The following is a 27,339-nucleotide window of genomic DNA, read 5'->3' as shown; positions in this document are numbered from 1 at the left end:
TGGCGCATGGAAATAGCTGACGCATGGCTGTGCTGGTTTTGATCGCAAAAATACCGTAGTATTGAGTTCTTCAAAATCATCCTACCTAGAATATAAATTCGCTTCATCATTCTTAGGAGCAGTCGCGTAAGTTCTTTTCATTGATGGTACAAATAGTTCAAACCGGGTAATCGATTTAATATATATATATATATATATATTTTTTTTTTTTTTCCAGTTTTAAAATTAAGTTCGAATGCCAACTCATCGCCCCTACCGCCTAAAACAAGTTTACCGCTCCTCAGCATCTTCTTACTCTCCCCACACACGTTGAGAGCCAGTGCTATAGAGAATAACAAATTGTTTCACTCCGTTTTCAATGCAAGCGCCAACCAGTGGAAGCTGGAAATCGGAAGTCAAGATTTCATCCCTAAAATTCACCGCCGCATTGTTTGCGACTTATCGGCACATGCAGATAACCAACATGCCTTTACTTTTGTGTACTGCGCAAGCGAATATTATGTAAACATATATGTTACATTTTTATAGCATTGTTGTATTTGTCTATTTATATATGAGTATATATATATATGTGTGTGTGTGTAAGATATAACAAAATACGATAGCTGCTTTGAGAATAATTGGCGTCTTCAAAATTAACTATTCCAGATTTGGTACTCTCTCCCTAAATTCATCCGTTCTTACAAATTCGAGATCCTTCCATGTTATATAACACAACTTGAAAAAGGTAACTAAAACTAAATATTAACTAATAATAGCTTGTCTCTACAATTGCTACTACTTCTATATAAATACCGTTGGCGAATCAATTGCATCATTCTTCCTCTCCCTAGCTGCTGCTCTGCCAACACCGTGCTGCTTCGCTTTGTATAAAAATTATTGTAATTGCTTATGATCAAAAAGTATATTGCCTATAGAGATATGATTTTGATGTGCCTAAAAATAAAGACGGTGATTCACCGAACTTAGTTTTGTCAAGTTTCTTCGCTAGGCATCTATTACGACACTACCAAATTTCCAAAATCATTCATATCGTGTCGTATATATATGCACAACAGTGCTATAAAATAATTAAATGCTTACTACTTCATGAGAAAAACCTAGACGAAATCCACAGAAAGAGATTTAAAGATTAAGAAGGAAGGGATAGGAAAATAGAAGACATCAGTACTGAAATTAAAAAATTTGTATTGTATACTCTTATAAAATCAACCATTTTATTTGACATATAACATTAAAGCAATACATGTAAATAGCAAACCCAGTATAATGTGCAAAATACAATAAAGCTAAAGGGAAATATGAATCGACAGGCTTTGTCGAGTGTTTGCAGGTTTTCGTCAAATTCGACACCTACATGTTCTTCCTGTTGTGGCAAATTTTTCTTATTAGCTGAAGTTCGGAAACGGCCTTCAGCCATTGAATCAATTTTGCAACCACGGCATCTTTTTTTCGACCATGTAGACATCGAAACATCTTCGCGCTGTCTGCGAACCTGCAAAATACATCATGTAGTATAAAAGCCCTATTATGAAGTAGACAATTATTTGCAGCTAATGTCATGATTATCAATTACCATTAAGTTTCTTAAGCAATAAACAGTTTTTTTTTGCCTCGCTTTACGAAAGGTACAGTATTCTTATGAAACAAAAATTTATTCTATATTTTCATGATTTAAAGTTTTTCAAGGCCTGTTATTTCATAGCAAACAACACAAAGCCTAAAATATGTTACTATCAGATTCCAAGTTCGACATAGTACGAGTGCATCCACTGTTGAGAAATTCCCGCTCATAAACTCCTAGTGTCTCTATAAAGAAGAAAAATATGATATTTTTGTATTTTGATAAATTGCTTATATTTCATTCTTGAAGAAAGAGGATTCTATTTATTCAGCCTCGAAATGCATAAAACGTAAGAAGAAGATATTCTTTAGAAGTCTCAACTTCTGTTAAAGGGTTTGTTTGCCAGTGAAAAGGCATGCATTCGGAGACAGAATCGATTTTTGAAGCTTAAAAATTTCTTCTAAAATAAATAATATTAATGTTCTAAAATAAATTTGTCTGCTAAAATTGTAGTTTATTTGCAAAAAAAAAAAAAAAAAAAAGTATTGGAGTCCTCTTATCTCCAACTCAAATTAGATGTATCAGGTATCTACTGCTAATATTTAAATTTATTCAAAATCTGAGAAACATCGGTTCCGGGCTCCTGCATAATTTGAGCACTGTTTATTATGTAATAGAAAAAAAGCTCAGTGTTTTAAGGGGTCTTTTGTGAGATTATCGACCTGAAGTCTCAATGAAATTTTGATAGAAGATACTAAAAGAAGCTTCTGATACGGTCAGTGCGTGCTTTAACATAGTTAATAACACTATATATATATATATATATATATTAATTTATATTAAGACTTTCTTCGTAGTTTCAAGTGGCTCAATTAGTCTGATACTCACCTTTTGGCCGTACAAGTGATAAACAGTAGCGTACTCTATGAGAGACAGGAACACGACAACGATACAAAAGAAGAGCCAGATGTCCAATGCTGTGAGGTAGTTGATAGGAGGTAAGTTGTTTCGAGCTTGAGATGCCTGCGTGGAGAGAGTTAGTAAAGATGTTAACCCGAGTGCCACTCTCGCTGGTACTGCTCGAACATTCAGCCAGAACGAGAGGAAAGAGAGAACTACCACCAAGCCGCTTGGGATGTAAACATTGAAAATATGACTGCTCAGATGGCGAACGAAGGTGAAGTTGGCATATAACGCAGTGAAGGTACCTGAAAATGAAAGATATAATAAAATAATCTCTCATAAAATCTTTTAATTATTAAGTTATTGAACATCGTGCAGATCTTTGGCTTGAAGCGAGTAAGATATGTAATTGAAAAATATATGTATAATTAAGCAAAATTGAATCTTCAAGCTGACATTTATATAACGAAAAATTATTTGTCTATAAATATTTAGGCATGTCTTCTCTTTTCTTTCAAAAATTTCTACAGTGAAAGTGGGAGCAAAATTCAAAGAAATATTTGAATTCGCACTGCACCAGCACCAATTAAAGGTTGTTAAAATTAACTGATAAATTACATAATAGAGACAGATGTCTCTATTATGTAATTTATCCTCAGTTAATTTTCTGTATAAGAAGCGACATAATTCGGCACATAGGGTAAGTGCATTTTAAAATACTTTGCTTAGAATTATGTATTAGTAAAAATTTTGTACCTTGGCCCAAACTAATATCCGCGTTTTAAACGAAGATTTATATCAAATCAGTTAAAGAAGCTTCTTTTCTTCTTGTTTCCAGTTCATAGTGAAACGATATTATAGAAACAATATGATAATCTTTGCTGAGCTTCGGCTAGAAATTTAAATCAAAAGCTTAGGCAACCAGTTTTTAGTACATTCTACCAAAATAACTCTGAGAATTACTTTTTAGACTTGACCTATTGATGTAATCGCCTTAGCTGCACATTATTATCTTAATTCCGTCATTAGATTCTAAATAAGGGCTTATGAGGCGAATTCGTATCATGTAAGCCAAAGATCCAGTACCAAAAATAAAAGTGTGTTCTAAAAATTACCATAAAAAGGCGGGTGGGAAAGCTTTATTTTCACATTGAAACTAAGAGACGTATGTTGTTCAAAGCAATAAATGAGCGTCACTACTAATTAACATTAAATGAGAATGTTTTCGTATTTACAAACTTTCTTCTTAACATCTTCTCTGCAGTTTGAGAAAAATATGTATTTTCCCATTGCTTGATGTTAAGAGATCTTTATGAATTTTGTTATATGGAGCTAAGCACTTGTGAAATTCTCTGCAAAGTTTATGCTTTTTTTTAAACGAAGGACCTTCATTCTGAAAATGAAATTCTAACTATTCGCCTGAATGGAGCACAATTAATTTTTTTTTTTTCCTCCTCCCTTGGTTTGGTAATATTTTCGCTTAACGGTGTTGTATTTTAACATGCTTCGATTTCGAGGTGTCAACAGTTTTGAAAGCACTTCGTCAAGGGATTCAATTCTTTGGTCTTTAGTCGAATAGCGTTGCAATGAAAAAGGTTGTAGGAATACCGTCTTACAGGGAATTTTCTCCAATTTTCGTACCAACCCTTATTAGTAAATTTTAGATTAAAAGGGTTATTAGTCTCGAAATGCGATTTTGCGTAGTCCAGTGTAAATATATTGTTTCACTTTTTATTCGAGTCTGTTGTCATATATTGTGTCACTTATGTTGTGCACCTATGTTATATGTTTGTCTTACTTGTGTTATATAATTATATTATTTATATATTTTGTAAAAGTCTGAAAATAAAGGGGAGATTTGATTTGCTGAGAAAAAGACGTTAATTAATAAGTAAAACTAAAAATGAGTTTTAAATTGAGCAATTTATTTTGTTAAATTATTTCTGTGAAATTAATATTTTCTACATTAGTATAACATTTAAAGAGACGTTTGGTATATTATATATTATATTAATAGTATAGATTGGTATATTATATATTATATTATATATATTATATTATAAGGATACAGCTCCGATCTTCCTAGCCGGCACAAGCCGGCCGTATGATCAAAAAATGGTATTGGCCAGAAAAAACACAAATATAAGAAAAAAAATCCCATATAAAATCCAAAATCTGAGTCTCAGTGCCGAATTCCAACTCTGTTCTATTTATAATCTTCATTATTGTTTCTGAAAAAACTTTCAAATTTGAATAGTTCCTTTTAAAATCTTCCTTAAAATTATTTCTATATTTCTCTCTTGCACTCCGGATAAGCGGACACTCATCGACGAAGTGCTGGCGTCCCGAAACTTATCACAAATTAAGCATTTAACATTATTTTGTAGATGGAGCCGATTAAAATAAGCCGGGAAACGCCCATGATTAGTCAGTACCTAATTTATATCAACATTATTTATAATATTCATCTTCTTGTTTAACTTTATATTTTTCATTAACTCTTTTATTATTATTATTATTATTATTATTATTATTATTATTATTATTATTATTAGACGACTCCCAGCAAAAATTCCATTCTGTATAAATCCAGTTTTCCATTTCAGTAATGGTCTTTTTAATCTTACGAAAATAATTTCACTTATACAGAAATATAAGTTTAAATTATTTTGTGTATTTTTTTAAAAATTATTTTGCTTTGCTTATTCACATTAATTCTTTCATTCAAGTGAATGTTTTCTGTCTTTTGCATGTGTAAACATGGTTTAGCTTTCTGAAGACCATTTTTATATATTTTTGAATAATATTTATAACTTTAATTATTAATAAATTTATCACAAAAGCACTTCGGAAATGAAAATTATGTCGAAGCGGATGATAAAAGTGGAAATGTATGAAAAATTCTGATTCAAAAAAATTAATGAATTGATAACAATTTATTCAAAGAAAATGAAAAACTTATTTCATCAAAATGGATCAAGAAATAACATGGAATAAATCATCAACTTCAATCATCAAGAATTCAATATAAATCTTACAGCTTAGTATGAAAGTTAACGAGATGTGATAGCTCAGGAAAATCCATTCAAAGTCTATTGGAATGTTGGAATGATTTTATAAAAATGAAGAGATTTCATACATTACACTAATTTACACAAATAACTTATTGATAGTATAAAACGAAGCTTTCAATGTGGAGGGAATTATCTTGTAGAGTTAAAATGTTTTATTTCCTCTCTGTAGTGATTACAAGCACATAGCACAAAAAGATTTTAAAAAGGTAAAATTAAATTATTTGTCTTTTACATTATTTAAAATTAGACCAAATAGCTCCCTTATTTCGACACACATTTTAAATAAAACTGTGCCGATTTCGAAGGCAATCAAATACAGGACTCTCTTCGTCAAAAGCAAAAAAATTCGATTAATTGGGGAAAAGATGTTAAACACTTACCACCAGACCAGTGGTAGGAACGGGATCCTGGTGTGACATTCGCCAAGTAATACTTCAAAGGCTGAATTTTAGACCAAGTTAGATCTTTTATTCCTAAATTTCCTTCTTTTCTTTGATGCAGCCATTTCAGTATCATTTTTGTATTATCATTCGCTACTGAAACGAAATACTGGGTTATATAATTAATCCATTCGAACTGTATATATAATTCTAATATTTAATTTTACAATATAGGACTAATATTGTAAAATATTTTAAAATAGTTATATGGCAGTTTTTCGGTATTCAGTGACTTTTGGAGAAGCATTAAATATAAACAATTCAAAATTAGGAAACAACTTTTTTGATATATTTATAATGAATCTTATAATTGTGATGCAGAAGACAGTTAATCAGGAATTTTGTTCTATTTTGAAGATGTAAATAAAATGGATTTTCAGCAAAAGTTTCACTTTGAAAAATTCAATAGATGATTTTTATATTTTGGACAGTAGTTAGTCCAAAATCGATTCTGATTATACTGTATCGATGAGTATGACCCAAATCTTTTCGGAAATAATTGGTTCCTTACAGAAAAGCCCACCAAGAGCCCAAGCGGGAAAGCCGTTGAACACTGGTAGTTAGGTCCGAGGTTCGAATCCCGGCGAACGGGCTGGCTGCATGGGCGTTTCTGTGGTTTTCTCCATGCGTAAAGTGTACATAAGCCAGTTTCTCTTCGCAAGTCATCCACGAAGGCATCCCTTCCCTTAGGCAGATAGCCCCGTGCGCTTTGCCTTAATCAAATATACCCCACCATCTGACAAAAAAAAAAAAAAAAAAAAAAAAAAAAAAAAAAAGTTATCGTTTGTAAGCACAAAAAGAAATGTTACCGAAATAGATGTTTTTATAGTAGATCAGGTAAAAGATTTTTATTATAATTATATATGCGTAAAATGTAATACACTTGCAGGGTTTGTCCAGAAAGCAGTAGGGCTAAACTTTTTTTAAAAAAATTATTCACAATTTTGACACAGCGATTTAATAGTTATCAAAATATGTCCCTTCTGCATCAACACAGCGTTTCCAATGACTCTGCCAATCACCGACGGCTTCTTAAGGGCCATTCCCACTGGGATTTATCTGAGCTAAAACGGAGTCAGTTCAATGTGTCGACTAGCTCTGCTATTCCTGCAGTTCAGATTTTTCAACTTGCTGCCCTATGGGAAAAAGCTGGTGTCAGCTGTGTGCGTTAATTCCCATTGGAATAAATCCCATTGGGAAAGGCCCTTTAGAACGCAGAACCTGGAATACTCTTCAGCTCCCTCGCTACGGCCTCTTGAGTTAATCATAGTCTTTGCTTGAATGGCCTGGACAGAGTCCTGGTGCCGTCCTTTCATGACCTTTTTCAGTCGGGGAAAGAGAAGGAAGTCTGAAGAAGCGACATCTAGGCTGTACCTGTACTTGGAAGACTCAGAAAACGAGTCGCCCTCGGCAGTCCAGCAATCGCTGGATCATGGAGCCTCCGTCACGACAATGCGCCAAGCCACACAGCCTTTGCTATCATGAACTTCCTGACCAAATATGGCATCGCACAGCTTCCTTAGCCGCCCTACATACCAGATGTCACTCCTTCAAACTTGTTCCTCTTCACCACGACTGAAAAGGGTCACGAAAAACGGCACCATGGCTCGGCCCAAGGCCCAAGGCGTTTTGCTTCCGGAGTACCTTTGCAAATAAATGCAATAACCTCCACAACTTCATTAAGAAAGATTTGAATAATTAAGAGATGGTGCAGACCATTCAAGAGGCCGTAACAAAGAAGCTGTAGAGCATTCCAGTTTCTGTGTTTCAGAGGGTCTTTAGTGATTGGCAGAATGGCTGGAAATGCTGTGTTGGTGCAGAAGGTGTATATTTTTTTAAATTATTAAGTCGATGTGTCAAAATTGCGAATACATTTTTTAAAAAAATTCAGTCCTACTACTTTGCAGACAAACCCTATATAAAGAACGAAGTTTTAGTAATTGTGAAGGAAACATTTTTTTTATTCTAAAATTTGATTTGTCTTGATTTGTGTAATTTTTTATGATTCTAAAAGATTGATAACTGAACTTATTCATTTAAATTTGGAAGCTAGGAATCTTCATCTAGGAGCGACTTTCTAAACCTGTTATCTAATGGGAATGAGTGCAGTTTTATTCCTCTAATTTATGCTTTAAAAATAAAAGAAACTATCACTATGTAGATCAAAAGGTTACTGCATTAGTAAGCGGATTTTATTTAAGTCTTACCAAATATTATTATATTTTATGCGTATAGAATAGTCAAACAATACAAAGGGTAATCATATACTTTTAGAACGATAAAGAATTTAAAAAAAAAAGCAAATGCTTTAGAATAAAAATTTTTGGCAACAGCCTATTATTTGAAATGATATATCGTATGCTACTTTAAAACTTATTCTTCTTTCAGAATACTATTTGTAAGCAGGCTGTGGATTGGAAGATATATTTTTGCGCTTTCCGAAGAAAAATATTCCTTTTCCATCATTAAAAAATGTAGCGAAATGCGTGGTATTAAAATTTCAAATAAATAAGCAATATTATCAATCAGAAAGGAGAAAAGCGTCAATCATTACTTCTACATGGAAACAAGACTCCGAATACATGGAATACCCAAAGAAATACCTGAAAAAGGTACGTAGTGTTTCTAAAGTTAAATCATTTGTAACAAGAGAAAATCCGCCGAGGCGCAGAAGTTTTATTTCAGAGTCTTAAAATACCTCTGTAGCTATAATAAATAAAACGATAAACCAAGATTTATATTTAAGATAAAATAGCACGCCGAACAAGTATTAATTTAGAAATCATCAAATATCAGCGAAAATTTGCAAATATTACGTTAATTTTTGTTGCGTGACTTCTAAATTAATCAAGATTTACATCTTGAAAAAGCTGAAAAATATATACTGTTCACCAGCTTTTGTCAAGGCATTTGGCTCAACGCAGAACAATTTGAAGAACCCTGTATGAAAACTGTTTGCAAAAGATAAATGGAAATATATTGTGATCCTTGATGAAACTAAGAGGAGTTTTTACCAATTGATTTAAATTTTCACTAGACCATTTGCGGTAGTAAGAAAAAATAGCCTCTCAGACGGTATAGCGTTTAGGGGTGCGATATCGAACCTGACTGCGATACCGAAGAGCCATGGATGTAAAATTGTCTGTCTCTTCATAGGAGGTAGCGGTGACCACCTATTAGGTGCCTCCACAAAAAAATGGCCACCACTTCTGGCCTTATGAATGGCCAGTGCCGCTATAAGCAAGAGCCCGCCAATGGGGAACAAAAGTAAGAAAAAATAAGATATATTGGTACTATTCGGTTTCGAGGGCCGTAAAAAATCGCCAAACTATTGTTGATGCCAATGCTGCCAAAAATAATTGTGGCAACCCTAATAATTGCGGCAATAAAGGAAGTATAATAGTAAATAACTATCTAAGATTGATGTTTTAATTTAGATGAAAGGTTAATTTCATATAATACTTTTTTATTATTATAATTTATATGAAAAATACTAAACATGACTGAATGGATGCATAAGAGTAAATAACTATTTCAGATCATTATTATAATTTATATAAAAATTGCTAAACATAACTGAATGGATGCCTGCATCGCTATTTCGCTACCAACTTAATTTCATCTCGTTGTTTGTTCAAACGTAATTTTCTATAATGAATGATGCCTTTTCTTTGAAAATATTCTCGGTAAAATGCAGAATCGCTCACTTATTTGTTTCCCGCTTTTTACAAGGGTAAAAACAATTAGATTTTTGTCAATTTTCTTTTACTTTTTTTTTAAGTGAAAATAGGTCGATGTGTACATAGATAAAGCCAAGGGTGTGCGCAGTGCCACTTTTGTGCAATTCTGGGATTTTTTTTAAAGTGAAAATAGGTCGATGTGCACAAGAATACCGAGTATGTGCAATTCTTAAAAACGCGTGGGGGCCCACCAGCGGCCGAGCGGTAAAGACGCTGAACACTGGTAGTTCGGTCCGAGGTTCGAATCCCGCAAACGGGCTGGCTGCATGGGCGTTTTCGTGGTTTTCCCCATGTGTAACGTGTATACGAGCCAGTTTCCCTTAGAAAGTCCTCCACGAAAGGCATCCCTCCCCTTAGGCAGATAGCCCTAGTGTGCTTTGCCGTAATTAAATACACCAACACCTTAAAAACGCGTCAAACAATGGGGGATTCTGCACTTTACCCAAAATTCTATTGCCGACTTTTCGTCATGGGCAATTCCCAAATTGTTAAATCCATAGGATATTAAAAAAGGATTTAAAATCAAAAAAAGGATTTAACTAGTATTTCAATGGCATCTTAAGAAATATAGAACTATATAAACTTACCCAGTCTGAAATGAGCGTGTACGTTAGATTTGGCGCGCTGTTGAGTGGGCGCGTATGCTAAATTTGGCGCTTTTGCGCATACATTTTCGCTGCAATTTTTTACGGTCCTCAAAACGGAATAGTACCGATATATTTATGTACACCTATCACTCGGAGTCGAGAACAAATCCATGATCGAAGTTTATCTATTATTTGGTTGGAAAAAAGTGAAATTATTGCATGCAGAAGCAGAAAATCATACGAGTTCTGCCTTCACAGATGCGTGAATAAGAAGTAATTCGTGAGTGGTGGGAAAATACTATTTGCTTTGGGAGAATCGCATTAACACCATCATTGCTTGAAAGCCTGCTTTTTTAACAATTTTCTGCTGTAGTTTTTGCTTCTTTAATTTTCCTTAAGTGAGGAATAATATTACTTAGGAAATAATTGATTTTTTTCATCTTGTAGCCACATCATAGCTCCATTAATTTCTTCAAGGGGGGAGGTTTGAGTTTGTTTTTCACTTTAGTAACTTAACTTTAATTTTACCTTTGTTTCGCTGAAAGGTTTTAAGAACTTTAATTCGTAACTTTTTTGTTTTCCTGAACAGATGGAGCTATAATTGTTGCCTTTTTTAATATTAACTCTTATAATATTTTATTTGATTAAGCTTCGATTATTCTATTGGACATAAGATCTGAAGGTAATCACGTATATAATGGTATATCTTTCCATTGCGAAAAGGTGGCAATGATTGCTTTCTTATCTCAAGGCAAGGTATTTTTTTTTTTCAGTAATGGGTCAAGAGCACAAATATAACGGAAATATATATCTAACTATGCCTTATAATGTAAATATATGATAACAACAAAATTTAGAAAAAAAGAAGCAGAATAATTTGTATTTTTGAAGTTATTCGAATTATTTCTATTTTTGAAGTTAATCAGTTTCTGTCGAAATATATTTTCTAAACTGACGTCATTTGAGAGTGCAATTTTAAATAATTTTGAAATTAAGTTTCATTAATTTAACTTTAGAACTGATGTTTCCATGTACTTTTGCAACAGTACCTCAAAGAATTTACTATGTATGTTTAAAAAAATGAAAAAAAAAAAAAAAAAAAAAAAGCGTTATAAAAAGTGTACAAAAGTCATACGAAAAAAAAAAATGTCCATCCAACATAATTTTGTTGAACCAATTCTTCTTCCCGAAAGAAGCATTATGAAGATTTCAGTTTACCACTGAAACAGCTTTAAGCTCAGCAAGTACGCCGATAGCTTAAGAATTCATTCCCTAGAAATTAAAGAAAATACAAAACATAAAAATTTTAGAATTAAAATGAGCGTTAGATACAGCAAAGTTAAATCGCAGTAAAAAAATTGCTATTGTATCTTTCATAATAAATCAACTTCACGTGGAGATTTATGCTCTATCCTTTTAAAGAATAGTCTTAACTGAAGACGTTAGATGTGCATTTATTTCACCGAATCGCTTGCACATGAGACTTGCAACAAATACTTCTCTTAAGTGGAAATGCTTTTTATTTTCCCAGCCTATGGAATCCATTTATATAAACAATAAACATTTCTTCGAGTCGTTTAATAACTTATTAGAGATAAAATCACACATAAAATTTTTATTACTTAATGTATGGTTTGTATTAATAAATACTTCTTCGGGATTTTTAATGATAAAATCTAAATTGCTATATTCTTTTAAAATAAAAATCAAAAGTTCATTTGGACTTATTTTTTATATTTTACTACTGCTTTTCTAGCAGTCTCTTTCAGGCTTAATAGTTTCTCCTAACCTAAGCTAACCTAAGCTTCAATTAAATTTGTGTGTATATTTACTAAACGTCTCGAGAAAGAATAGGCATGGGCCTAGAAAGAAGAATGGGCAGCAGAGTGCCTCGCGTGCAGGTTTTAAAAATGTCTACTTCTTTTGTAAATCGGAAATGCCATTACTTCAATCACGCAAATAATGACCTTTTCGGTAACTAAAATTGTACAAACTGGTTAGAAATCTTAAATGCTCAAATCAATAAAGAATGCAAGAACATGTGGTTTATCATTTTAGCTTTACTTAACAACAGTCCTTTAAGTAGTTTTAAGGAAATTCTGAATTTTCACAATGATAAAGGATGGTTTTCAAGCATCAATGTCTAGCTATTCGTAATTTTAGAGGAAATATCAAAATTTAATATTTAGTACACTTTAAAATTAAACACTAAGGTTTGAAAAATTTGGGCTCGCTTTATAAATTGATATATAAAATAGGCAACAGCTGAATAAAAAGAAAACATATTTATGAGAAAAATTCTTGATTTAGTGAAAAGAAAAAATGTTCAATCTTTCAATACGATCTCCTGTTACTTTCACAACATTTCGCCATTTTTATAGAAGAATGTTATAAAAAAAAGCAGCTTCGGCTACTTTTTAGTTAGTAATTTTTTTAGTAATGTAAATTAGCAGTACTCTAATGACCTTTTCGCTTATGAGAGCACATCCTCTTTCAGTTGGGTTTTAGAGATTTGAAAATTATAGTTCTAAAACTTTGGTTAATTGATCATGGCAAAGTAGAAATAACGTTTTGCTTGAGAAATGACTCCTTCGAGAAAGAAATTGGCTCATATTCACATTTAGTTCGAAGAGATCTGGCACAGTTTTCATGAAACTGATGTAAATAATTCTATAATTTATGCAGTACAACTTTTAAGTTTATGATAAATTTGTAGCAAGCAATATTGAAGCAATATAAATTACTGAATGTCTGTGAATCTATACTTTATCACCAATCACCTTGGCGCTATTTTACATCTACTTCTCGTATTAAGCTTACAAAACTACTAACTTGAAGCTTTGTTTTGCTTATTTCATGCACGTTTGCCATAGTTCCTTAATTTTAAAACAGTGCAGGTTGTAATTTTCTCTTTGTGATTAAGTGGATAAGAAATATTACTTAATTGCGAATAACAGACAATGACATTCAATTGCATTCAATTATACTTATGAGGGATTATTCCCCCAAGCGGGATTTCGTGGTGTATGTGGTTAATACGTCCAGTTCATTTCAAAAAGATACATAATTCATGTCCCAGGGAAGACACAGTTAATTTTTTTCTTGTTCTTTTTTATCCCCCTCCCCCTTTTTTTTTTTACATTTTTTGCTTCAGAACGGCCTAATAGACTTTAAGAAATGTTGAATAATTTAAAGGTTTAGCAATGCAATGTTTTAAATTTGTTGTTGACTCATATAACTTTGAAAGGAACAAAGCTCTTAAACATGGCCGTAAAAAGGAATGATATCTTTCAAAATGGGGTTTAAGTTGTTTACTGCGCTCCCCCTTCCTCGCCATAAAACCGATATTAGTAGGACAAGCTCAAAAGCAGCTCTTGCGTGTATGACGGATCTCTGCTGGTGTGAATTATTGAATCAATCTCTCCTATCTGGCACGCATGGAAAAGTAATAAGCGCTTCTCCTATCTACTTGGCGGTACTGAGTGCAGTGTAATTTATTGCACCTGTCTTTTCATCACGGTGTCATTCATTTATAAATAAGGAGAGTGATAAGACTTTAGCTTTCACCTGTCATTATGTTTATGCCACAAAATGCATGAACCTGACTTCATCAGAAATAACGTTACTGAAAGTCTTTCTTCTACTACTAAAATATTTTCAATATAGAGTTAAAACGCTCAGTGCCATATTTTCATTTAAACTAAGTTATTAAAACGCATTATTCCTCATTAGCTATCTCAGATATAATTCTTCATACTTTACGTAATTTTTTTGCTGAAATTATAATTAATATTCTTACTATTATTATAGCAGCTAAAACGAAATGTTAATAATTAATTACATAAACGAATCTGGTTAATTAATGTGCATGTTTTGCAAGTTCACTTATTCGTAGGATAACACGTAAAAAAATGCTTTCAAATTAAAAACTTTTATGTATAAAATAAAAACAGAAAACTTCAAAGAGTGGAACTGTTGTGCTACATTTCTGATACAATTATACGCTGATTTTAGCGTTTATTCCAGTGTCGAGTGCTACATTTGTAAGTTTATTCCAGAGTTTAAATAGCTTTTAAAATGCTTCGGCATTGAAAGAACTGTCAGTGCGCTTGTATCTTTTAACGAGAGCTTGTTTTATTTCATCTGAAGTGCTGACTCTTTTAGAAATTATTTTAGAGGTTCTGAATAATCGATGTGCGTAATCGATCGTACAAAAGAAGAACCTTTCTTTGGGAACTGTGAACACAATATTTCACAAGCACTTGCATTTTGGAAAATTTATCTTACACCAGCTAATTTCTAACACAAATTTCCGCTTTTGATCGATTCAGCAGAGTTGAAGTCTACATTGAGTTAATGAGGTATTTTCCTTTCAAAACTATTTCAAGTCAAGTTTCACAGTGCCAAACATCAGGGTGTTTGGGTGCGAGATCCTACCCCTAATCAAATTAAATTTAAAGTTACGAATACTGACACTGACTTACTGAGTTCTGACACTAACTTACAAAACTATATCTTGGACATCTAAAAAGGGTTTCTTTGAAGGTCAGAATTTCAGCAATGATGGCAAAGCTCCGCACACTGCCCAAAGATGGTTCAGCGTATTGACAATTTTTTCTAAGTCGAAACTTTTCAGAGTTTAAAAGTAGTAATAGTTGTTATAAGTATATAAATGTAGAAGGGGAGAGAATGTTTAACGAAATGTAGTTTCCTATTAAAATTTTTCCTTCATTTTATAAACTTAAAAGCTTATGTTGGACTTAAACGTCTCTGACATCTTAACAAGAATGGTTCCAAAAATTTGAGATTGTAATTATTATCTCAAGTAATTTGCTTCTGAAACATTTTTTGAATTGAAAGTAATTTGTGTCATCCGTGAATTATTTCTGGATTCAATATTCTGTTCGGTAATTTTTGAATAATTTGTGCTTATTTGGCAAGCAAAAGACTATGTAAATGTCGCTTGTATTGAAATGAATGGAAAACCGATTCCTGCACTCTAATCTAAGTAACAAAAGTAACACCTGATCCATATGATATATAGCAGTTGATTTGTTTCGAATTATTATCACCTTTTAAAATCAGTGTTCTAAAAATTTCATTTGGTGTAATTTGTTTAAAAAGAGCTAACTTGTGATCTTAGACATATTACATATATATTAAATGCACATGTGAGTTAAATGCGTAGTTATAAAATGGGAGTCGCCTCATCCAATGATTCTTATTATAATTTAGTAAATTTATATTATACATTAATGCTTAAAAATGTTTAAAACTTGTAAAAGTATAAAGATGAAATATTTCATAACTTTTCCAATATCTCTTACTAAATTCATTGTTAAATTATAAATATTTAATTCAGATTTCAGAACGATGATACGAAAGTACTTTACATTCCTTTCAGCTGAAAAAATATATATATATCATCTGGAGAAGCTCGTTATTATTGAGCTAGGGGCTATTTTAATTTCTTAACAATTATTTTTAATTTTGAACAGCTTTCCTTATTTTCTTGTTTTCCACCTATAATTTCCTGACAGAATGATCGTTGCTTTAAGCCAAATCTTACGTTCAGCCGTATTATTACCTGCCTGGTTGTATTAGCCGGTGAGCTTTAAATAAAATCCAACTCTGTTAATTATTTCTGTGCAGCTTCGGCTAGTTTTTAATTAGTTAGCGCTAATTTAGTTTCTTATTTCCTATCTTAAGCTCAAGTGGAGACTTCCTGTAAGCCAGCTGAGGGGCCAACTATAAATATTCTTGAGTAAACACTAAAAGGGTAATCTAACCCTTCTTTAGACTTGTTCTTACAGACTTAGAAGTAAAGCGATTAGTCGCTACACCCTTCTCAAGTATTCTAGTTGCCAAAGACAACCACTTTAGCTAGCATATTACAAAATAATTTAATAATTCTTATAGTGTGTGAGATTTTATTCCTATTGTATGGATGGAATATTTTTGGTTTTTAGGAAAATATTGTGGCAATTAAATACTCTGAAAAACAGTAATAAATGAGAAAGATTTAAAAACAAAAATTATGATTCTCTTGAAAAAATGTAGCCATTTTGCTTTAATATTAAAATATGTGTTTTTAAATAAATAATGAAATAATTACTTTAATAAATAAGTCTTGAGATAAACTTATTATCTTAACATTTTATTTATGATATATTAATTCCCATTAAATAATTTAAAATGCATAATTGGTTTAACAAAAGAAAATTAAATTTACTATTCTCTCTTACTTCATAAAATTTCGTTGCTATGGCTTTAAGTTTATTTGCTATTGCTTTTAGTGAGCATTTCATTTCTGCCGTTTAGACATAACAAGTGCAATAATATATTATTAGAAATGTTTTTTATGTTCTTCTAAGAACAAAAGAAATTTCCAATAGTTATTCTTCAGTTTTAGTTGTCATTTACAAGCATTTTAGACGCTAGACCGTACGGTTTTAATCGATCATCTTTTAGTATCATAAAGGAGGCTATAACAGTATTTTTCAGATCTTTTGACATTGGTTTCTGAAAGCCATTTGCAGGTACTTGCAGTTTGCTGGAATTCACATGCATCCTCTGAATAAGGAGGAAGTAAGAGAAAACGGAAAATTGTGTAGCAACGATATAATAATGATAAAATTTGGATAATTAGAACAGGTAGTTAATAATTATAAATACATAAAACAAAATTAGCAGTTACAATAGACATATAAAATTGCACAATAAAATGAAATTTCCAAATGTTTGGCAACTTAACAAAATATTTCACCCGATCTACAATTCCAGAACCATTGGGCTAGAATCTCTCACATCGTTATTAAAATGTCAAATAATTTTATGCCTGTTACACGATTTATGAATTAACACGGTTTATGAATAAAGAAATATAAGAATAGTAAAAGAAGGAAACATTCTGGAAATCTCGTCATGGAAATTTAGATTTTCTGATTTTCGAAAATCAAATTCAGCCCATTGCTTATTCATTTAAAATCCATTTGTAGATACTCATATTTCCGAAATATCGCAACAGGTTGCAAATATGTTAAATAAAATTGTTCTGGTCTAAAAATGGAAATACCTGATATTCAGTCTGATCTGCAATTAAAAACAGGAAAACAGATTTTTGGATACTCGTAGATAAGAAAAAATATCCATAAAAAATTTTTTTTAAAAAAAATTTAAAAAAATGTTAAGGTTTTAAATGAACCTGAATTATATGAACTTATTTTGTAAAAGTGTTAATACATCAATGAATTTGTTGAAATCAAAGTTCAGATCCAGAATAACAAATGAACATCTAAATGACTGGATGAATTTAGCCATAACATCGTATGTACCAGTGTCCAATAAATTTGCAGAAGACCACTGTCTTCTGCAAATTTATTGGACACTGGTACATTAGTGACATAGTTCACATTAAAATATGCTTTTTCTGTATTTAATTTGCATCTTACTAAGTTTTTAATGAATAGGAATATAAAAAATGTATAATTACACTTTTTCTTCAACATACTGCACCGCACGTTTTTATAGTTTGTGCATTATATATTCTTATAACTGATATACTATATGAGTGCAATATATAATTGTGGCACGTCAAAATGTTTTTAAATTCTAAATTGACTCGCGTCAGGTTAAGGTTGGTCACCACTGAACTAGAAGGTAGTGCAACGGATGCTAAGATTTTGTGATACATTCTTTTCGGATTCAGTGAACAGAGTAATAATTGATGAGATTTCGTCCGCGTTGAAAGATTAAGATTTAACCTTTTTTATGTCCAAGAATGAACTACATTTAATGGAATTTTCATTACAATACCTTTTAAAGTATTAGTGGCCGTATTTATCAAGCTATTTGACCACGTAGTGTGGGAGTTTGTGCCGAAATTGTTTTTATATTATGAAATATTACTAAACCACGCGGGTGCATTGACCATTAGTAGTATTTAAATATTCGTATATATAAGTTCGAGACATAATATTATCTATCTCATCTCAGAGTAAATAAAAAAAATAACAGCTTCCTGAAAGATCATTATTTTTACGTAAGGTTTTGAGTTCTATATTGCATTGTGATTGGATGAATAAAGCATGGAAATAAGATAGTCCTTTTATTATAAGAAGCTTTTAGCTAAGTGGAATGAGGAATATATTTCATATTGTAATGCTGAGGGCACCAAAAAGTTCTTTCCTTCTATTTCCCAGAGACTGCATTCTGAATCTTTTCTCTTTATCAATTTTAAAGTATTTCAGTTTTTATCTGGTTACGGTAAATTTGCAAGTTACCTATTTCGTTTCAATCTCAGATCAAATAATTTATGGGAGTCTTAAAAAAGAGTACTTCAAGATAACATTTTTTTTCCTGCCTTAACCTACGATGGCCCTAGATTATGCTTGTAGAAAGATTTGAAAATATTTGGCATGACTTGGCCAGTGAACGTATCTGTATTCGTGAATTCCAGATTGCTGTTCTCCATTTTTTTTTTTTTTTGGTTCATTTTACTTATGTATCTAATGTTTGATGCTTTAGTTAACTTATTTTTTTAAGCCCCGCGTTGTACATTTGTGGTGCAAGGGGGAATTGTAAGTGTTCAAAGAAAATTGCTTTTAATTTAGTGGTAATGCAAGGGAAGAACTTAGATTGGTTTATTTGATTAAGGCAAAGCACACGAGGCTGTCTGCCTGTGCAGGAATTTAGAACAATAGAGCATTTGGACTTGATACTGGTAGATATGCAGATTCTACAGCTACGGTTAGAAAAATTCGTATCAGGTAATACAGTTTTTCAACATCAGCAGCCATTGACAACTGCGAATGTAGTCGGTGACTTACCTTCGTCAAACTATAAGGGATATGATATAGAAACTGGGCATATATGTTTCGGCAATTTTTTATTTTTTTCAAATACTTGGAAGGTAGAAAAGCTTGTGAAGTGAACTCATTGAAGAGCGCATAACGAATCGCTTACACGTTTGCACTTATCTGAATATTCTGTAAACTTACAGAAATATTCCGTGTTTTCTAGGAAATTTAATATGTGATGTAACACTTATCAGAAAAGATATTCATCCCCAGGTGGCTTAATGCATAGACACTGATGCCGGAAACGAGGCCTGAAGTGATATGTCGAGGTGAATCTTCATCCAAAGAACAGTGGTCGGTGGAAGATATGTTAGAGTAGGAAAATGTAGAGTGCATAGGATAAACAGCGTTTCTGTTAAATTTAAATTCAATTTAACTTTAATCAACAAGAACACAATGAAAAAAAAATACTTATTGCCAATTATCTCCATAAAATGTCCTCTGATTTGAAGAAGTAAATAAGGGTGCCAAAGGAATCCCCTAGGATAACTGCATCTCACTATGTAACAGATTATGCTATGATTAAAAATATTCAGTGAGGTCACACATCTCATTAAATATGAATAATGTTTTTTCAACATAAAAGGTCTTTAACTGGCTGTTTAAAAGTGGAAATCTCTATGATTACAATAGTATACATGAACGTACAACTGATAATTTTAAGGTTAAGAATTAAGGTTCCAATATTAAAAAAAAAAAATATTAATCCAATAATTGTTAATTATATATGTTTTTCTTAGTGTAATTTTAAGCAATTTATAAGACATTTATTAATTTTTCTTGCCTTTCACAGCTCAATATCACATTACTTGAAATAATGTAGAGTCATTACGTTATTTAAGCGGGAGACATGAAAAATGCGCAATGCTTTCGCCGGGACCCGAACCTGGACCTCTCGAATACACGTCGAGTACGCTGCCGTTATACCACGAAGGCATTCTGGAAGGACGGGGAAAATACGCCATTGGGCGTAACCATAAGTTCAACTTTTTTAGGTGAGGCGGGTCGCGCCCACTTCTGGTACCTTATATACTCCCCATCAATCACCAACTCCTGATGGTGATGAATAATTGTTCATCATCTTTTAGTACTGCGCCACTGTAGAGTCTTTAGGGTTTTTCGAACCAGAAGACCTGAAAAATAAGCAATGCTTTCGACGAGACCTGAACCTGGAACTATCGAATATGCGCCGAATGCGCTACCGTTATAACATGAAGGCATGCTGGAAGAGGAAGAAAATACCTTATAATATCATAGAGAAATTTCTTTTCTCTTCTTTAGTATTTTATTTGTTTAATATTTAAATATAGAATTTGTTGTCAAAAATGAATTCAGTATTTAAAATGCTTTAGATACCGGTTTAGTTTATTAAAAGTCAATTTTAATATTTTTGTATGTGGACTACCCAGAGAATTAAAAATGAATTGAAGTAAAGTCTAAATAAAAAATTAAGCAAAATCGATTGTAAACAAAATGAATAAAGTAAATAAAGAGTCGGAGATATGACAGGAAGAATTTTTGTGAATTAAAGGTGGTACTTCCAACCTGCCAATCGAGGCGTGCTTTGAGATGATCGCAAAATATGTATTGAATACAACAATAAATAATTGTTTTATATTTTTCCTGGATAACATCAAATCGCGATGTTGCTCACAGGTAAAAAGTTGCTCGAGTACCCAAAGGTTAGTTTGCCATCCCACACATATAATAAGCCAAACTGATATCGAGATAATAATCACTGGAATTCACATATATAATTCATGGTTGTTGCAATATGTATGTTACTAATCAATATGATATAAAATTCATATGCAAGAAATGTCTTTAAAAATGCGGTCTGAAAGTTACTTGTAGAACAAAAATATTGGATAATGGAAGCCCATACCATAATAAAAGTAATAATAAGACGTACCATATTAAAAATAGTTCCTCATTCTTTATTTTATTAGACTAAAGTAAACAAGCCGATACAATAAAAAGCTATGAAATCGAATTGATGATTTTGTGAACAGTATACATAAAAAAGGCGGCACGAAAGAGTTGGAAACCGAAGGTCAGGACACGCACGAGATCGCTGATCATAGTTTCCGTATAATAACTATTTATACGACCAATTTAATCTTAAAGAACCAGCATCAGAAGTTAGGAATGAAACTGAAAATATTCACAAACTGATTTGGTAAGTGACTGGTATAAATCACACGGAAAAGACTAAAAATTTAGAAGTGTTAAAGTTGAAATTTAGAATAATAATTAAGAAAGCTTAAGCTGAAACTTCGTAATCTTAGTGTCAGAAACTAAAGAAAAAAAATTTAATTTGCTTTTTTAAAAGGGTATTTATTTTGATATTCAAAGCAAAAATGCTTCATTGGAAGATGTTTACTAATTAAACTATCCATGAAACTTTACACCTTTTCTAAAGGAAAATGCAGTCATTATGACTAGTCGATAATTTTCGTGTTAAAGTAGTACATATTCTGGCATATTTAATGAAGATTTTGACAAGCTCAGGAGTCAGAGAATTACATGAACTAGGCAAAAAGGTACAATTCATTGACATTATTTGGGGGGGAAAGGGGCAGAAAGTTTACCATATTCACTGAAATGTAACTGATGGGAAAAATTGAGAAACTGAAGCGATTTAATTGCTATAACGTCTTTAAGATCTAATGAGTGTAAGATCCTTTGGGATTGCTTATATCAAATGAAAATATAGGAGGAAGAGGTAATTACTATGCCACTTCCGCACTTAAATACTTTTCCATCAACCATTTTTCAGAGTGTCACAAAACAGGAAGATTTAGCACTAGTAATGGTAATGTTTCCTTCCATTACATATAATATAATAGCTTTCCACTATCCACGCACTGTCTGCATTTCCAGACACAGCCCATATTTTCATTTGCTTATGGATATTTTCATTAAAAATAATCTGATCATTTTCCAAATAAAACTCATTACATAGTTAAGATATTTTATTCATAAAATCTCAATATTATTATTATTATTACATTAAAATAAAAAATTTAGTTTTAAATCTCAATAATATATTTTTTGACCGAAATCATTATAAGTGCCTTGAAACTATAGATTTCAAATTCATGACCACACATCAAAATTATGCTTCTTTTTCTTCTCACCTTCTTCTTTGTCCACCATTTCACCTGACCTTTCCAACTTCGTCTATCTTCTTGTTTGCCGTTCTTCTTTGTCTTCTTACCAATAAACATTTTTCTTCTCCGTCACTCATAAAAATTGTTTTGATAGAAATACACAGTGGCATTTCAGTATACGCCTACTTTCAATTACGTTCAACTTAGTATACGTCCTATTTGGAAGCTAAAAATTTATTTGGTTTGGACAAACACACATACATTGATACTGTCATTAAACCTATAAATATAACAGTCAAGAAACTGTTAAATGAAGACTATATTGCTCGACATCTAAAGATCATTCAATTTCTAACCTCACAAAAGTTAAAATCGCTTTTAAATTTTCTTATATACTTCCAAAACAATTAAAAAAATCTTTTTTAAATTCCAAAACAGTTTTGGAAAGTTTTTAAAAAATATTTCATTCCACTTACTGTTAATGGTGCTAGGTTTTATGCTCTCCTAAATTTTATAAAATTGGAATTCCTTTTTAATCTATTTTCTGCCTACAGTTTCTAACTTAGGGACCTCTAGCTAAATATTTAGTTTCTACATTTTCTCCTTTACGTTCTAACAATATCCACGCTGTAAAACATTCATTTGGAGTCGTCGATAAACTTAAAGCTATTTCTTCCCTGCGTTGCATTATGATTTCTTTTGATGTTAAATGACTGTTTCTTAGTGTCCTAATCGATGGAGTACTAAAATGTCTTGAAACTAGGATTCGAGAGTTCTATTTCACACGTACTGAAATTGAAGAATTAAAATTTTTGCCACTAAAATCTCTTTAAGTCAGACACACTTTATTTACTAAAATAATTTATTTACTAAAATGAATATTATTGCCAAATTAAAAGACAGAAGGTACGAATAGTTCCATCAGTCCTTCCTATACCTGCTGACATTTATATGCACTATTTTGAGATAAATTATTTAAAAAAACTATCTTTTCGTCTCTGGATCCGTTACGTAGACGGCATTTTCGCGCTTTTTCATGGTAACAGAGAAGATTTATCCCAGAATTTATCTGTTATGAATTCGAATGATAAAGCCATCCAGTTCACTTTTGAAACTCAATATGACATACCATACCCTTCCCCTCCTTGATATTCTAATATTCAAATAACCCGCAATGAATCTTATTTCAGCACTGTTGTTTATCGTAAACCCTTTTCCGTTTGTTTACCACGCAAAGCTACGTCATGTCACCCGGCTAAGCAAACAATGATTTCTTTTTACTATTGCGTATTTCGCGCTGTCAGAGTTTGTTCCACGGAATCTTTGCTTGCTAATGAGCAACTATTTGAGATCATATTCCATTGATCGAGGATTTTCCTCCGTGGTCATTTATGAAGCCTTTACGAAATATTCATCTTGCTCACAAAAAAGGCGTTCCGCTGTTAGGAATAATATTAATAACCTTATCGTGCTTCCATTTCATCCTTCTATCAGTTACAAAACTGCCGGTATCCTCCAGATATTCAATTTTCAAGTCATTTTCTCGCATAATTATAAAATCCATTGTTCATTTCTTAAAGATACCATTTCTGATTTTAATTCTTGGGGAATTTAGAGCATATCTCGTCATTATGGTTTGAGATACAATCTGTCACAAAAAATATATGCAACCAGAAAAAATCCATCCACAATCACGAAACTCAGCAGGAATATAGTCTGGTAAGAGATATGCAAATGATTTAAATTTCGAAGCCAGTAAGACAAGGCTAAGCTCTCTATGCGCGTATTAGTTGCGCAGCTGGGGTGAGTTTAAAAGCATGATTGCTCGTGCCGCAGGGCTAATCGCTACACTAAACAACCAACTAAAGATAGCAGGTATATATCTTGCACTTTGGAAAGCCAGACGCGGCTACAACGGCAAACGGAACGGAACCGTAGGGCTATTCAAACAAATATGTCAACTTGGATGGACGATACAGTGACTATAGATTCCTCTGACAAGGAACGGGTAGCAAAGGAACAGTTTACGGACTTTGAGAAAGGGCGTATAGTAGGCCTCAGAGAAGAAGATAAGTCGAACAGGCGTAGCGGCCGCCACCTCGGTCAAGCGATATGGAGTGTCTCAGTGTTGGTAACAATGGATAACGGAAGGGATTATCTACTGTAGCGGAGGGTCAGGGCGTCCCAGGAACACAAATAAGCGCGAGAATCGCGTAATCATAAAAGTGGCCACTTCTGCATCAACAACATCGATTCGACGACATTTACTACCTTCCAGGCATCCGCTGGTATCAAGGAAATTCATCCGGACACGACTGGCTGAAGCTGGTATACACTGCCTACATCCATTAAGATGCCTATCACTAACTCCCCATCATAGATAGTATCAAATGGTTTTTTTCCGAACGTGGGCAAGATGGAGTATGACCAACTGGAGGCGGGTAGTCTTCAGCGATCTATCCCGCACACGCATGTGGAGAAGGCTAGTCCAGCTGTCCGATCCGGCATTTGTTCTCGAGCGGCACATGGCGATTACATAAAGTGTGACAGTGTGAGGAACGATGCGATTTCTTGGGACACACGATCGACTCTAGTTGTCCTTTAAGGCACTAGGACGGCTCGCAGTTACGTGGACATTTTAACGTAACTGCGAGCTAACGTAACTGTCTTTTGTCCTGCCTATGCTATCAAGTTGCCCAGTGCCATTTATTAGCAAGACAACGCTCGTCCACATACTGCGCGATTCTCAAAACAGTGTCTTCAGGGGTATGACGTACTCCCATGGTCTTCCAGGTCAACAGACCTCTCGCCAATATAACACATTTGAGACATGTTTGAAAGGCAACTGCAGCCGTCTCGGAATATTGGTGAATTAACTGCCCAGTTGCAAAGATTATGGCATGATCTTCAGCAGGGGCCATAGGTGACATACTTGATTTGTGCCACACCGTGTTTCGGCTTGTCAGGCTGCCAGAGGTGGCTATACTGCTTACTGACTTGTAACATTTTTCATTTTATAACCTCCGAATAAAACGATCTTTTGTTCTGAATTCGTAATAATTTGTTTATCTCCTCATACATGTTAAGTTAGAAGTTAAGAAGAAACTCCTCATACAACATACATGTTAAGTTTCATGACAGTAGTTCGTTTCCTTCTTGGTGCATATAATTTTTGTGACAGATTGTATATCAGCCAAACTAAAAGAGTGTTAAACTTTTGGATTAATAAACATGGATCTTATGTCCTAAAATCTGAATTTAACAAGTCTTCGAGAGTTAATCATAACTGGAAATTTAATCAGAATTTTAGCTTTGAGTCTGCAAAAATTATAGGAAAAGCTTCTTCCATCGGCCGTTCGGAGTTTCTTTAAGCGTTTAACATTTATTAAGATTTAATGATTTTCCAATTCAGTTCCTCGTAATGCTTTTAAAATTCTATTAATTTATTCTGTCAGTTTTCGTCAAATTTTACTTTATATTCTTCTACAAATTCAAATTCGTCCGAATAACTTTTACCATTATCGTCTGCACTTAAGGCAAGTTCTAAAATTTCTTTATCAAGAGTCATTAAACCAGCACTAATGCGTTCTAAAGTAGCTAATTTAATCTTAACCCATTAACCGCCAAAACTACAAGGAATGTTTCTTTTCTCATGAAAATGATAACAAATATTAAATTAAGCATTTATAACATAAATTTACATTGAAAATAAAAAAAAAATACTCTCACCTGTGAAAAACGCGAGTGTTGCGTTTGCGCAACATCAGCGGAATAAGACTACGGATGTTTAGTGAGTAGGATTATACTCGTGTGATGTTTCTTTTGAGTGGAGCGCAGGATTACTTTTTAGCTGTATAACGTTTTATAAATCTACAAATCACTTTACTTGCAATTAATTTAATATTAAAATATACATTGTATTTCTTTTACAAATACAGATTATTTCAATTGAAAGATTCAAGCATGAAAAGCTTGATTACAGTCATGATATAAAGCTACATTACCTACTTTGCATCTATAAACAGTCTGGCTATGGTACTCTTTACAACAAAGTCTTTTCTTATCAACGGACTTCACGATAAAATGTCTACCATCTCCATGCAATGGTTTTTGAATGCTGAATTTACTAGGTCTTCCTGTTGCTGATCTATTTCTGGCTAATTCTACGCTCTCAATAGGAGTTTGCAAAAGGAATAATGCATTCTCGCGTCTGAAATCTAAAAGAGACTTTATATTTCCAGTAGTAAAAAATGGTGATATTTAGTAAGTTTAGATATGGTCTCACCTCATATAATTTATCAGTATTGTCAATTTGACATTTGACTATTGTCAAATGCAAATTCAAATTCTGCTTCATATTCCTGTACTGCAAGCGTGATATCGATTCTCGTACAACAGAAAAAGAGATGTCCTTATAAAAATACCAATATATTTTTCTTGAGGTAAAGAATAATATCCTGTAAGCAATAATATTCCAATAAATCTTCAATCTTCTCATATAGGCTTCAAGATGCAATAAATTCTGGGCCCATTTTTTTTTTTTTTTTTTTTTTTTTTTTTCCTGAGCGAGCGCATATATTTGTTTCTTCAACGATAAGAGAATAAATGTCTAAACCAAAACGAAAATCGAAAATCTGTGCATTAGTTTTTCCTTGTATTTTGTCTTTTATAATTTCTCTTCTTTCTCTTTCTTCATGAGACATAACTAACAGTTCTTTTTTTTTTTTTTTTTTTTTTTTTTTTTTTTTTTTTTTATCTACTTCAAGATTTCAATCTTCTGCTTTTTAAACTTTTTATTATGACCATAACTGCTTTTAGAAGGCTGAAATACTTCTTACGTGAATTTCAACTTCCCCAGCAGTATCATTTGGTAAAATATCATTATCATTATTTAAAACATTGCCATTCCTTTCTTCTTCGTCACTAGTTTCTGCAATTTCTGGGGGAACAACAACAATATCAGTTTCATTCTGGTCATTATTAACATTATCATCATGTGTTTCTTCACAAAAAAATCTTTGAAGGGCTTCTTCTAATGTAAGATACCTTGTTCTAGGCAG

At 32.6% G+C, this 27,339-nt stretch overlaps 1 protein-coding gene across 2 annotated transcripts in view; it reads right to left on the bottom strand.

Annotated features, from left to right (window-relative positions):
- Positions 1–1,213: 1,213 nt before the first annotated feature.
- The window catches only part of LOC118199934 (glycine receptor subunit alpha-2-like), a 43,345-nt gene continuing 17,219 nt past the window's right edge, over positions 1,214–27,339 (bottom strand). Inside the window, exons 6-8 of one of the 2 annotated variants that reach the window (XM_035371823.2) lie at positions 5,922–6,077; positions 2,453–2,772; positions 1,214–1,495 (exon numbers count right to left, since the gene is read on the bottom strand). In XM_035371823.2, coding sequence (XP_035227714.1) covers positions 1,235–1,495; positions 2,453–2,772; positions 5,922–6,077 — 737 coding nt within the window. In that variant the 3' untranslated portion in view covers positions 1,214–1,234. The remainder of the gene's footprint in view (positions 1,496–2,452; positions 2,773–5,921; positions 6,078–27,339) is intronic. The other variant, XM_035371833.2, reaches the window with a different exon arrangement.

The sequence above is a fragment of the Stegodyphus dumicola genome, chromosome 6 (assembly GCF_044657685.1).
Source record: "Stegodyphus dumicola isolate Sdum_Otavi_A_Nest chromosome 6, ASM4465768v1".
In the NCBI taxonomy this organism is placed as follows: Eukaryota; Metazoa; Arthropoda; class Arachnida; order Araneae; family Eresidae; genus Stegodyphus; species Stegodyphus dumicola.
This window is presented reverse-complemented; position numbering and strand designations above follow the sequence as displayed.